The sequence below is a fragment of the Parambassis ranga genome, chromosome 2 (genome assembly GCF_900634625.1).
Source record: "Parambassis ranga chromosome 2, fParRan2.1, whole genome shotgun sequence".
Classification (NCBI taxonomy): Eukaryota; Metazoa; Chordata; class Actinopteri; family Ambassidae; genus Parambassis; species Parambassis ranga.
Genome location: NC_041023.1, coordinates 10083599 through 10097370, shown reverse-complemented (window position 1 = coordinate 10097370; position 13772 = coordinate 10083599). Strand labels below are relative to the sequence as shown.

The window sequence follows — 13772 nt, the reverse complement described above, 5'->3', positions numbered from 1 at the left end:
CTGATTCCCTAACACCTAACCTCAATGTAACACTGGCCACAAAACAATCAACTTCCATTTTAGGAAACACACCAGTTTGCTTCCTTGTAGCAAGTAGTAGCAAGATAAGAACATTCTCTGTATCCTAAATATAAGGCTACTAGTAGTGTGTTAAATTAAGTTTCTTCTCTTCTGACGTAATCCAAAATACAGTAAGTCGTAGTTTCTTTAGAGATATGATTGGTTATGTATAGAGGCATGTGCCCTGTATTTATTTAAGTGGATTTTCCTACTTTTAGCTAAGTGAAGTGATATAGAACTGTTTTACACATAGTTACATATACACATACACATATTTTAACATATTTATTTTGAGAGTAAACAAATAGATGTACAGACTTTTGTTTGTGTCCAAAATACTTTCTCAACTAACTAAAACCTACTTTTCCCACATGCACATTTTGCTCCAGATATTCATTAGTATGACCTAATGCTAGCCTACTTTTTCAGGGGCCCCATTGTCATCCCTCGTGGAGCCCAGCTCTGACGTGTTAGGCAATCGTTGGTTTGGACGTTTTGCAGCAGCTGAGACACTCTAGCTACCCTGTTGATACCTAATCTGACTCTTGTGCTCACGCACATACACATAGACATGCAGGCAGGTATGCACATGAACACACACACACGTACAATGATTACGCAAGCTCTGGCCGGCCAGCCTTGCCTAGGGTAGTCATAACACACAGAGGGTGGAGAGAGACATGCCAAGCTCTTATAGGTCAAAGAAATGATTCACAAGCAAAAGTGGACTGGATATGAAGAAATATTGAAGTTTAAATAGGACTGTTGTTTACTGTTTGATGAGTTGACCTCGAGCTTTGCTGGTTATTGTTGAAGCTGGGGAAAAAAAGAGAATGAGAGCAGCTCCCTCATGTGTATTCCAGGAAAAGACACTGACCCACTATTGACATTTGTGTGTTTGAGGAGTTAAATGTTACATTACGCAAAGGTCAGGGAAGAGTAAACGGTTAGAGGCAGCGATGGAAAGAGAGAGTTTTTTCCCCTTGTACTGGTGAAATTGAAAGCACTGAGGGAAAGGAGGAAATGTATTGTTCTCGCTCACAGGGAGTGTGAGTGTGGTTGTGTGCAGAGAAAACCTTTGAGGCACATGGGCGAGCTGCGCAGGTGTTTGCGGGGATGTGTATGTGTGAAAGAATGGGATAAAAACAAGCTGTGTCAATATGAAAAAATGTGATCTTTATTCAACAACTCCACACATATTTCAAATATACATATTTACACGTTTTGTACAATGAACATAACTCGTGTGTAACCCGTCCGGACTAATAGTAGCCTCTAGGTTGTGTCACAAATACATAATTCACAGTGCAATATGAAGTTTGTGCACCCGTGTCAGTTTACTCTACATGTCACATGTGAATGTGTGACTCACTCTACATGTATGAACCAGATATAGAATCATAAACCTCTTAAGTTAGCTTTTTTTCTTTGAGGAACAATTCAGATTGTCTGGTATCTCAAGCAGATGAAAATAATTAAGAGCTGCAAGAGATGTTTTGTTTGTCTCAGATATGCCAGATTTAGTACCATTGTCAACATTATTATATCTCTGAATTTCATTGAAACTTTCCGTTATTTAGCATTTTTTAAAGTGTGGTACATCATGTCACTGACTATAAGGACAAGTCTCCATGAACCCACAGCTTTTGACAGAAAAAAAATAAAAAAATAAGGGAGAAAAAAAGTACCATTAAAGAGTTGGAACAGATTCTTCCAGCCAAGGTCAGGACCGTTCTCTACAGACACACTGAAGTGTTGAGTCATCAACAGACAAACCAACATCAAATATCGCCTGACTGCGACTGATTCAGAGTCATTCAGTTTATGAAACACAGTGATATGGGCACAACACTCAGCGGCACAGCTCAGCTTTGTTAAAGCACAACAGCTTGACATATTGTTCCAAAAATGAACAAAACAGGTCAACTGCTCAGCTGAGGAAGCGTGCATTTTTACTGTTATGTCTTTTTTTCTGAGTTGGTGTCTTCTTAATAGATATTTGACACATTTCTTTAAAAAAAATAATAAAAAAAAGGGTTTGGAAAAATTGAGTGAAAATTCATATAGGATCAGTAGAAACTCAATTTTCTGTGACCTGGATGTGAGAATTATCCAACAATTTTTAAGTTGCTGCTGAGAGGTTAAACCCACTCCAAGCATTTTCTTTAAAACCAGAAGCATTAGTGTTAGATTTGAGAAACAGCTGTGCTAAGAAGATCATGCTGAAAGTTGCTAGGTCAGATTGGATACTTCCTGTTCTTGGTGCACACTTCTGAAATGGTAAATAGTTTAATTTTATCAAAAACTTAACGAGGTGTACCTTTCTGTTAGCCATTTACAAAGACTTGTATTAAGTTTGTTTCTGAGAGTCTGTTACAACCTTTCTTCCATTTTTTCTTACACCAGTAACACCATGCCTTTCTCAACCTTCTGTGCATGGTGTGAAATTTGTAAATGCTCCATCCATTGCCAGATTGGCAGCGAGACACCTCCGTAGTGTCCCGTCGAGTATGACACATCAGTCCTCTGCTAACCATCTTTCTCGCTCTATGTCACTGTCTGCTTCAAGACGTCAAGCTCACACTCGGCCTTCCTCGAGATGATCAGTGAGTCAGCTGCTGAAGCCTGCAGCCTGGTCCGAGAGTGAGAGAAACAACATTCCCGTCTCCTCGCCTCACACTCAAGACTCAACTAATGCTTTGCGAATCCTGCTGAATACAGGCCGAGAGCAAAGAGCTGATGACTACTGTTCGCCAGGGGTTAAATTCTTGTGATACACTGGGAGAAGCCTAATAATCTGGCAGATTCTGAGTCAATGTTATTTCTTTTAGCACCAAATAATTTCAAAAACGTACATATAGAGACACAATGAGTGATCATTGTGAGCAATGCCCTTAGCAAGTAACATGTATACACCAACAAAAATACAGTACAGTACATTTTTGTAGAAAGCTTGAGGGTGTTATGTACACATAACAGTACACTATTGGGTTTCTAAAAAGTGCCAATGTAAAAAAAACAACAATGAATCCCTCATAGCAAACTTTGTTTTGGTCCCTCAGTCAGACTGAATTAAATCTGTCAGCAGAACAGATCATCGTCCTCCTCCACATCAAAGGATGGCACCATCTGTTCCGCGGAGCTTACTTCCTGTTCACCCAGTGACGCTTCCTGGGACGATGGCGGCAGGTGGAACCATGGGTGAGCGAGCAGCTCAGTTGCTGTGAGTCTCTCCCAGGGTTCTTTCCTCAGCAGGCTCTGGAGCAGACACTTGGCCTTAGGTGACAAGCCCTCTGGCAGGCAGCACTGGCCTCTGCGGATTTTTGAAAACAGCATGGCAGGGTCTGGGTCATGGAAGGGGTAACGGCCAACTAGCATGGTGTACAGCATGACCCCCAGGCTCCACATGTCTGCCATCTTGCCGGAGTAAGGCGTGGAGCCGCTGAGGATCTCCGGGCTGACGTAAGCGGGGCAGCCATGAGTGTCTGACATAGAGTCATCACCTGGATCTTCCAGGACACGGCAGTCCTCGAGGCTTTCTAGTCTCACCTGTGTCCTGTAGAGACATCAAAATAAGGTCAGGACATTTGGCACAATCTTCAGGAGCAGAGGAAATATTTTGTAGTTCAAAAAAAGTAAATGTACATGTCTGTTTATAGGGCTTTAGTTGCAATTTATATTAGAATGAGTGATGGCAGCATCTTTCCTTCATTTCGTCTTAACACACTCAGATAAAATGCACACCAAACACTAGTGAACTTACTCTGACCTAAGTGCACTACAGTGAGTCCTGTTTAAGGAATAGAGCTGCCTAAGCAAATTTCCAGTGACTTCCATGGTCACATAAACACACATATAAATATACCCCTCTTCCTCCACCCTCACCCACTCACTCACACACACAATGCTATATTTAGCCATGTTAATGACAGGACGGACATTTAGTCCTGCACCAGAGCAATTAGGTTTGTGAGAAGAATTTGTACAATGAGATATTTACCAGTGAAATGACTGAATGTATAAGGATGAAGGAAATAGTGGGCAAAACAATTTTCTAAACTGGTTGAAAATGTATTTGAGCATACTGATTGAAGGCTTATCAAGAAGTCTACTTTTTATCTCAAGCTCATGCGGTTGACTCTGTGAGACCCTTCAGTCATCAGACAGAGTGGCTGCAGAGAGAAATTAGATAGTGAACAAAGAGGACGAAAAGAGTGACAGACAGCAGGACGAAGGCAGAAAGCGAATGATATTTGAACACCATGATAGTGGAGGAGATAAGTCAGGAGAGGAGACAGAGATGGAGACAGAAAAGGAAACAGAACAGAGAGAGTTAGAGGGGTGGAGAGAGTGACTCATCCTTCTGTTGAGAGTACATATCTTCTCTCCTCCTCCTCTCTCTCTTTCTCGAGCTGAGGCTATCTGCACCTGGGTCCCACACTTGCGGCGCCAGCCATCCCATAATTACCCTCAAATGGCTGTTGCCACATCAGTGACGCATGGGAAGGCTGGCCTGACAGCGAAGCTCTGCATGCTTCACAGTGCTAGTCACCTTCCCTAAACTGGCTTTTCCAACTCCACTGTGTGTATGTGTGTTAAGTGTGTGTGAATGGAGATTGCATTTGTCAAATTGTTGTGACTTTCTCTGTCTCTGGCTCGAGTGCTGCATTGTTGGCAGGGACACTGCATCACAGCTTGTGTGTCAAGGTTTGAAGGATGTCTGATTGTGAATTTGGAGGAATGTATGACGGAATAAATGAGGTCATGCAGAGTTGTAATGGCTTGGGAAGCCCGACTGGGTGAAAACAGTGATCTCAGGGTGTACTTTTATTTGGAGACAAAGTCACTTGGTTATGTCACACAGCTATTTCAATGTTATCAGTGGGTTTGTTTTGTCCTTTTTAGCGAGGCTACAGAGGTCTGTGTTGTCATCACACTGCCTCATGGGTCAAATGGGTCAATATACCACCATAAATGTTGCAATGCTGTCACCCTGCTTACAATTCATTGAATTGCAGGCAACAAGCCATCTGAAATTGCAATGCAATGGAGCACAGCTTTGCACAAACGCCCCCCCCCCTTTCTCCTCTTCCTCTTAGCACATATACACTGTGACTCATCTCTCTGCAGCCGTATAGTTATCAGAGGGACACAACTAACTTCAACTTCTCTCACTGGCTGTCTGCTCTCATTCATTCACTGTGACCCTGCAAACCCAGAGGTCATGACTGGAGAATGTTACTGTTGAAATGTCTCTGAGAAAAAAAGGCCTTTGGAAAGCCCAAGGGGGGTTGTGTGGGATCAGCGGGCGCTTACAGGAAAGAGAGTGACGCAAGGGCAAAGAGGCGACAAATAGTTTTGTAAGCAGGGATATTGTGTGTGTCTTGTACGCAGCACTCAGTGATGCAGACATTAGGTCATGTGTGTGTGTGTGGGAGCCAGTTCAAACTATAGTGCTTTGGACTACTCCTTCGTGGATGAAGAGTATATCTGAATGAAACCTTGTTGGAAACATCAGTTACTCTGCAGCATAGCCATGATGTAATTTATTAATGAGTAATAAATATATTCTAAGGTATAGACCACAGAAAGGGAATGATGTCTCATTCAGCAGCCTCGTCTCACACTGATGCCAAAACTACCACCCACCACATTCACACATGCACACACACGCATGCAAAACAAACAACATGCATACAAAGAGACACATCGAGGAGTGAGAAAGGGAGACAGACAGAGAGGCTGAAAAATCTGGGAAGCGAAGCAGCCTGCCTCCACAAGTACAGAACCTCCTACTCTATCTGTTCCCACATCGATATCTGCACACATGGCCTGCGTGTATCAGCTGCTCTCTCTTCATTGGCATGTGCCACTACTCTGCAAAGTTACATCCTCACACATTTCAGACACTGCAGGAGGATTTTAAAATGCCTTTATGTTCTGCTTGTCTCACCTTTTTTCATTAGCAAAGACGAACTTGCGCAGTTTGAGGTCACCCAGCACGATGCCAGACTGGTGGCAGTGTGCCACGGCCAGGGCCACCTGACGAAAGAGCCTGCAGGCGTGCTCCTCATCCAGCCGCCGACAGCTCTTCACCAAAGTGTGCATGTCCCCAAAGTCCTTGTCCAGGAACACGTAGGCCTTGCGTTCGCCAAGGATGATGTCCCTGATGCCAGCCACGTTTTTGTGGGCTGGTAGAATCCCATAGGCCCTGATCTTTTCCTGGTAAACCCCCATATTAAAGACCTAAAAGGAAAGAGGAAGGACAGGGATGTATGGATGGCAGGAACATTGGGGGGGTGAGAGAGTGAGAGGGGAGGAGGCAGTGGGTCAGTGTGTTCTTAATGAACATCTGAGGAAACAGCCATGCAAATTTGGCAGTAAGATATGCTTTGATTTTAGCTCAATACCCCGCTTTTGCAAGAGCATGACAAATGAATCACCAAAGCGTGAAGCGATTAACTTCATTAATCAACAAAGCCAAACGCCTGCAGGTCTATCATGCAAAGTAAACACGCGGATATGGAACAGTGGAGGGCCCAGTCTTTATCTTTACAGATCCTTATCTCTTTTTCTTGTTGTTGTTGCTTCACATGTTTGGATTTTTGTGAGTCAGAACGTGGCGTATTGCGGTGACGTGTATGCAAATAGGCCGAATTGACAGACACTGTGTGAAACCACGGTGCCAAGATAGGTGGGCTTGAATTGCTGTATTTCCACAACACAACATAACAGAGGCTACAGTACATTAAGCGTTGTCTGGGCTCTTGTATTTTTGTAAACACAATGTTAAAGAATCATGAAGCAACACTGCTGTTACGCAAAAATTTGACACATTTTCGTGAGAATGACATTAGGTGAAAAAGTCAGCTAAATACGGATGACATGTCAGACAGGCTGTTGAGCAACGCGATGTCTTGAAACATCATTCATTCAAAGAAATTGCACAATGACGGGATTGCGCATACCTTACACAGTAGCTCATCGCCAGTATCGGTGTTCATGGCACTGTGCATGCTTTCCCGTTCTGCCAGAGGTAAAAGCAGGAACGGTCCTATCCTGGACGGTCCCTGATGGGTCGGTGGGACTGGATTTGAGACGGAGCTCACTGGGGAACCGGGGGAGGTGCCGAGGAGTCCCTGCGTGTCGCCCGCCTCGGTGCTCAGACGGGCGCATTTGGCCGGGGGCTGATCGTCTGAGTCCAGCCGCTTGTGCGCGACTCTCCCGGTGCGGATGCAAGGTGCCGGGCTGATCCACTGCAAGTTCATCCTGATAGGGCGATTCACCATGAAAGCAATGCACAAATAAGACCGTGGCTTGTTTTAAGATGTGTCCTTTGTTGGTTAAAATAAACTGTAGACTCTCCGCTCCATTTCTCCCGTGTCAAACTTGGGTAATAATCCAAGCCTTGCGGAGAGTGAAGGTCCGTGTAGCTTACTTTTGGTGAGAAAAGAGTGGGAGAGAGATAGAAAGAGACAGAGAGAGAAAGAGAGACGCCTCACAGTCACGGAGAGGCTGAGAGTGAGTGAGCTCCACTGATGTTGAGCTCTGAGCTCAAACACTCCGCCCGGCCAGTCCAGCCTCCTGGTGACACAACCATTGAGCAATCCTGCAGCGGCACTGACTCTCAGCTTAAGCTTGGCTCTGATGACACCGTATCACCTTTCAGAGAAGTGTACGTGAGCATATGGTTCAGACATCAGGGTTTTTTTCTCTCTCTCTAATGAATCTCCAGATTCCTGCTCAGATTTTGCTGATACAGAAATAACCTGAGCTACTGAGGAGCGAAGAACTCATCTGTTACTTATCATGGCTGCACATGTTTTAGACAATAATTAACAGTCTTTAAAACTTGTTGTCTGAGTCAGTTGTTCCTTAATGATCGGCTTACAGACCTCCCGTATGGCACCTGAGCTGTTTGCTTTCCAAATGTTAGGCCTGAAGTGTGAACCATAGCCAATACAAAGCTCCAGTGTATGAGCCTTAACCCTGGCTTTAACATCGCCATGATATTTTCCCCATGCTGGGCTTGTTTGTTATGTGGATATGAGTCACCCCCATAAAGCTGTAGTGGTGCCGGGCTATAAGCATTCACATAAAATATTCTCCATAAACAACATCAGACTGACTCCCAGAGACACTAAAGTCAAAACCTGCTTGTGTACCTTTGCAGTCAGTGAATTATGCAATATTCTTAAAAAAAGTGTACTATGGACTTCAGAGTGTAAGAAAATGAAGGGTGAAGTACAGTATATAGTCAGCTCAAAAACATTCTTGTGATGATGAGTGTTGAGATGAGTTGGTAATTGTGCGTGTTTCTTTGTCGGGGTGTGTGCACATGTGTGACCGCGTTGTGCAAGAGTTCTCTTTTTTCCGCTGCTTTATGTTGAACAAGCACAGTGGCTGCAGAAGAGGATCACTGAGCATTCACCAAAACACAGAGCGCCAGCTGGCCTGTGTGTGTGTGTGTGTGGACTATCACCCTCTCCTCTGTAACCCCTTCTGCCAAACAGAAGCATGCCGTTCCAAACCATTTCTTGTACACATTTCCAGTTCCACAGTTCCTTCCACAAGAGGTCACACACTTAACCATGTCAGAGCAGCTGGGCTCAGCTTGACTCATAAAGTTCATGCGAACCTGTTTCTGCAGGCTGTCCAAACATGGATGAGCTGCAGATTCCATAGGAATGATGGCTGTTATTTTTAGGCCTTGCATTCTTTCTTTGTGCAGCGGTCGTCCTACGAAAAAAGGTGACTCACCAACTGATTGATGTATGTGTGTCTCTCTGTGAGCAAGTGTGTTTGTCATGCAGCAGAGCAGGCACAGGAACAGGTTTCCTCTCTCTGCGTCCCTTGTTTCTCCTTTTAAGAAGTTGAAAGAACAGGATGAATGTTCACTCTGGGAATGGGTGGCAGAGATACTGCAGACTGCAAGTTTTTTATTACCTGACAGTAGTCTGGACCTGGTGTGTCATAGGTTTGTGTCAGTGTTAAGGTGCGCACCGAAAAAGCAGACCTATGATTGCATGTATGTCTAATATGACAGTTTGTAATGCACAGCTGTGTAACACTTACACAACATACATTATGTTGCTGAACAGCAGGTTGCTGCATTATATAGCTGGTCAGCCATTGTGTACCTCATAATGTGTATACGGTGCCTGTGTAGGAGTGCTGCTGGATTCCCATGCTAGTGAGCGAGAGGAGAAAACAGTATTCAGGGCATGCTTTCCCCTTGTTATAATTAGCTGAGTCACTCACCACTGGCAGCGATAAAGAGAGGCTGGGAATTGATCTGCTCTGAGAATAGTTCAAGTCTGATCTGGCTGACAGCCTGACATCACTATGAATTATTCTTCATGTAAGGTAATCTGTCATATTGTGCACACCACACACACACACAGATGTAAGAAATGAACAGAGCTGCTGAACTATTGTTAGAAGTATCAGCACAACTTGACTACCTGACCACAGTACAACCTCAGTGAAATATCCATTATAAATAACTTTTTTTGTTGATGTAGAACATGTGCTATAATACAGGATGCATTAATCATAGTATACAGCTGGTGTTACTCTAAACAAACAACAGGCATGAAGCTTTGGTAGCCTATTAAATTCACTTTGTGAGTTTTGTGTCACATTTAATCACGTAACTTAGCTTTTGAAAATTGCAGCAAAACCCAGAATGTGTTTGTGCAAGGTATAAGAAACAAAACGGTGGTCTTTTTTTCCCAAAGACAGGAACTCCCTGAACCCTGGGATACTGATGTTGATGTTTAGTGACCTGGGCAAACCAAGGGAAAGTAAGACAGATGGCAGATGTATTTTTTTTTTGTATTTTGACTTACCAGCATTACTAGTAATCCTTATGGTGGCTGTACTCTATAGAAGTTTATTTAATGCACCCCTTTTGGGGCTTCCCACTTTGAGTGAAAGGTGCTGTTTGCATCCAGTTTTGGATGTGCTGGGAGTCACTCATTGCCTAGATGGCAACAGTATTCAAAGTCCCAAACTGGAGCAGCTACAACATTTTAATATGTCAACATAGGACAGTTGTTCCAGCCTGCCTTATGAAGTTGATGATCATCTAAAAATGTCACTTGAGGACAGAAAGAAGTAGGGATACTTTATGCAACAGTGGCCCATCATCTTGTTCTTGGTATTATGCAGCCTGCTGCCAGGTTTTCTTGTATTAATTTTGTGAAGAACTTTTTCCAAATCTCTGGTTGTCTGCCATCACCATTGTGTCTCTGGCTGACTGACAATTTTCTGTGAATGTTGAATTAGAGTGTGGGAGATAGAAGTGGGCCAGTGCTTATTCAACTATATAATATGCTTGTAATAAAAATGATTGAATTTCTATTCTGTCACTGCCTAAATTCTGCAACAAAGAATTAGGTCTCTGTTCTACTGTACATCTTGACTTAAGGCCCTAGACTCTGTGAACTGTATGAACTCAAGTGTCAAGGTCTGGTCCAGAATTAGTCATCAGCCGCAAAAACCATCTCTACTGAATACGCTCTATATTTTTACAACCTAGACTGACCTCAAGGACAATCAATCAAACCAGGAGCTGAGATGGTGATTGTTTCATGTGGAAGGACTCCAGAATGAAGTCTGGCCAAATATTTCTGCCTCCCTCCGCTAGTTATCCCAATCTGCCCATCACCGTGTCTTTGATCTGCTAGCTTGAAACAGGGCTGGTTATTAGACTGACTGTCTTCTTGGCAACACAGATATTTGTGCTTTTCAGAACCCAGCCACATTCTTTCAGCTCTTACAATACGCTCACATGACCACTAATTGTTTTAACATTGGAACGCACACCTACACGTTGTTCCCCATTGATCGCAAGCATTTATTCTCACACAGGGGAGGGTCATGTTTGCACACACTCAGCACAAAGACTTCCCCAAAGGTCTTCTGAGAAGCTGTAAAAGCTGGAAAATAAAATTCTTCATCTGCTGTCGACACCGTGTTCACGTGAAGCAGCTGTGCTAAGGGCCTCTAGCTGTTTCAGGAGAACAAAAACTCATTTCTAATCAAATCTTCATGTTAAGTTTCTATGCCATGGTTCATGATTTGCAGTGTAAACATAAGTAAGCTCTGAATTATAAACTAAATGCATTTTTTAAAACATTACATTAGAAGGGAATGGCTCAGTATCCAGAAGTATGTCAGTATGCAAAATATGTAATGCACATTACACTGTGGTGAAATAAATGATCCAAGCAGTGTAAGAAGTGTACTGTATTGTACTGCAGCAGAATAAGGAAATCAATTTTAACCTCTAAAGCCATGAGATCAAAAATCTTTTCTTAGCGCCATAACACCATTTCACTGGAAAGGTCACAGGGTAACCCCCCCCTTCATACTTGAATTTCATTTGAAAAAAAGATATGAAAAGCTCACTTCCCATCACGTCCCCAAGAACTTCATTTCATAATGTCTGTGTCCGTCACTTTTCACCACATGATTTCACTGAAATAGTTTGCCTTACACTAAGAGCTCCCGGATGACTTAAAGGGTTTCCTGTTGCTAATGGGAAGTGGATTGCAATTGTGAATGTGTGTGTGTGGATATGCTGTGGTCACAACACACACACACGTCACCACGAGACTGTCGCTATAGCCCATTACTGAGGTTACACAAGTTGTCTTTGCTCACACAGGTTCATGATGTCACCGTCAGTAGAATGAGAAAATACACATTGTGAAAAAGAAACAAGAAGTGACTTCACTTATGTCTCTCTCTCTCTCTCTCTCTCTCTCTCTCTCTCTTTGAGGTAGGGAGGTATAGAAGACAGATTCTACATCAAAGTGTGAGTTATGATGCCAGTTGCTTTGATGAAGGAAGCTGCCAACCTGGCTTCAGTATAGCCTCAGGTGGGGTGAGCACACAGAGCTTCGTCTGGCCTGTTCTTTAACTGTTTGAACCTGCAATCCAACACTCACATATACTTCCTCTTGTGTATGCAGAGGTGAAGTATAGTATAGTCCAGCCATGATTGCAAGCCTTCTTTTTGCAAGTTGTCATTCCTGTGAATACACTATTTTGTCAAGGGAATTGGGGGAATTGATTATTGTTTTGGTTGTCAAAAATGAACTTTGAGTCTTACACATTCTTAATGCTTTCAGAGAGTGAAAGTCACTCATTTAAATGATGTTACATCAGCTATAGTCTGGTGCCTTTAAGAGACAATGGCCAGTTTTTCAGGACTTCTGTTTGAACCAGCAGATATCCAGATAACAGATATTGAGGAAGACATCAGTTTTGAGATTGAATGTCCCTGACTGGAGAGTTTACATTTAAAACCACTATTTCGGCTTTATTTAGTTTGTTGGACAGAAAACACATAAATAAATTGTGGATGTGCTTTAGATTCTGGAGACCAGGAATGTTGGTTCAAAGTTATCTGGCAATGCATCAGATATTGTTAAGATTTATATGAACCAAGCTGACAGACCACTGAGACATACTGTTTGCGTGGCTAAAAATATGTAATCGTATTTTCTTGCTTGTTTTTATTCTTGTCTGTTTTCTTTAAATGTTCTCTCTCACACACTTCCCCCCCAGTGTCAACCACTTTGATTTATTTTATCGGCGCTGTTAAAAATATTCTTTTACAAACGGCGCCTCAGAGGATGGCACATGAAAGTGTCATCCAACATTAATCTCCTCAGTGCTGCTTGATGAAAGATAAGCTACAGCTGCTGTTCAAAGGGGGCTGCCTGCTTTTAACATACCTGCACTAAATTGTATTCATAAGTGAACGGATCCTCTGTTCCCCTTTTCAATAAGCAAGGAAGCATCCTCCAGCCAAAACATAAGAGGCTGGATCATCGTTAGGGACACTTAGTGAACCAGAGTCAAATTTACAGAGAAAAAAAAAGTTTTATTTGTTACCAGTCTCTTTTACAAGTCCCATAACCCCCAACCTCTTTCCAGAGTGAGTCAACCAGTAGTGAATTTATCAAAGTATGTGAGCATGAGAGGGAGAGAGGAGCTTAGCGTTTGGAAAAAGCAATTAATTGCGGGATAATACCCCATGTAACAGGATTTCAATGACTGTTAGCGCTGCTCTGCTCCAAAAGGAGATTTATTCTCATAATCCTGTGATGAAAGGGATGGCCAATTATTTCCCATGCATTGGAACACACTGCCTGAACCATGGCTAGGCCAGCGGGAGAAAGAGGAAGCGAGGATCAGGAAGAAAAGACAAAGAAAAAGCTGTTAATGTATACATACACACTTACCATTCAGCCAGCAACAACAACCTGTCACTCCACAAATTACCTAACGCAGAGCCTTTAATGATATGATTGCGCTACAACTCACAGGAGAAAGATGAAAGCAGAGCATCGCTCCATTAACTGCAGACTGTGTGGCTGCTGAAAATTAGGCCCCGCGTTTCTTGGCATTTCATCAGTTTTGAAGGATGTTGAAAATGTGGGTTAACATTCATGAAGTTTGTGTTTGAGTTTCAACGGCAGTGTGTCATCATAAAGGAGTACACATGATGTTATTGGAACAGGCACTAATATCTTTCAAAGGAATGGATGCATAGGCATTTGTCCCCGGTGAATCTTCCTAATTAAGCGGGGCACTGTAGACCAGACTGGGGAAAAATAATTCTCAGAAAACATCTTGACCTGTTTAAGACGTTGGGTCCAGAACTCGTCAAATATTCACAGTTTACAATATATCAT

General features: G+C 42.9%; 1 protein-coding gene across 1 annotated transcript; it reads right to left on the bottom strand.

The window, feature by feature from the left end:
• Positions 1 to 1213: 1213 nt before the first annotated feature.
• On the bottom strand, positions 1214 to 7670 carry trib1 (tribbles pseudokinase 1). Its single transcript, XM_028398136.1, has 3 exons — positions 7029 to 7670; positions 6014 to 6306; positions 1214 to 3616 (listed from the first exon to the last, which is right to left on the bottom strand). Exons 1-3 carry the CDS (start codon positions 7347 to 7349, stop codon positions 3142 to 3144), a joined length of 1089 nt encoding a protein of 362 aa, XP_028253937.1. The 5' UTR covers positions 7350 to 7670; the 3' UTR covers positions 1214 to 3141.
• Between the last annotated feature and the right edge of the window lie 6102 nt (positions 7671 to 13772).

Excerpts from the sequence above, each read along its gene's own strand:
- trib1 (XM_028398136.1), bottom strand. The coding sequence starts at position 7,349 with ATGGTGAATCGCCCTATCAGGATGAACTTGCAGTGGATCAGCCCGGCA. Across the intron at positions 6,307-7,028 it reads GCGATGAGCTACTGTGTAAG|GTCTTTAATATGGGGGTTTA; the intron begins GTATGCGCAATC and ends CTTTCCTTTTAG. Across the intron at positions 3,617-6,013 it reads GTCTTTGCTAATGAAAAAAG|GACACAGGTGAGACTAGAAA; the intron begins GTGAGACAAGCA and ends ATGTCTCTACAG.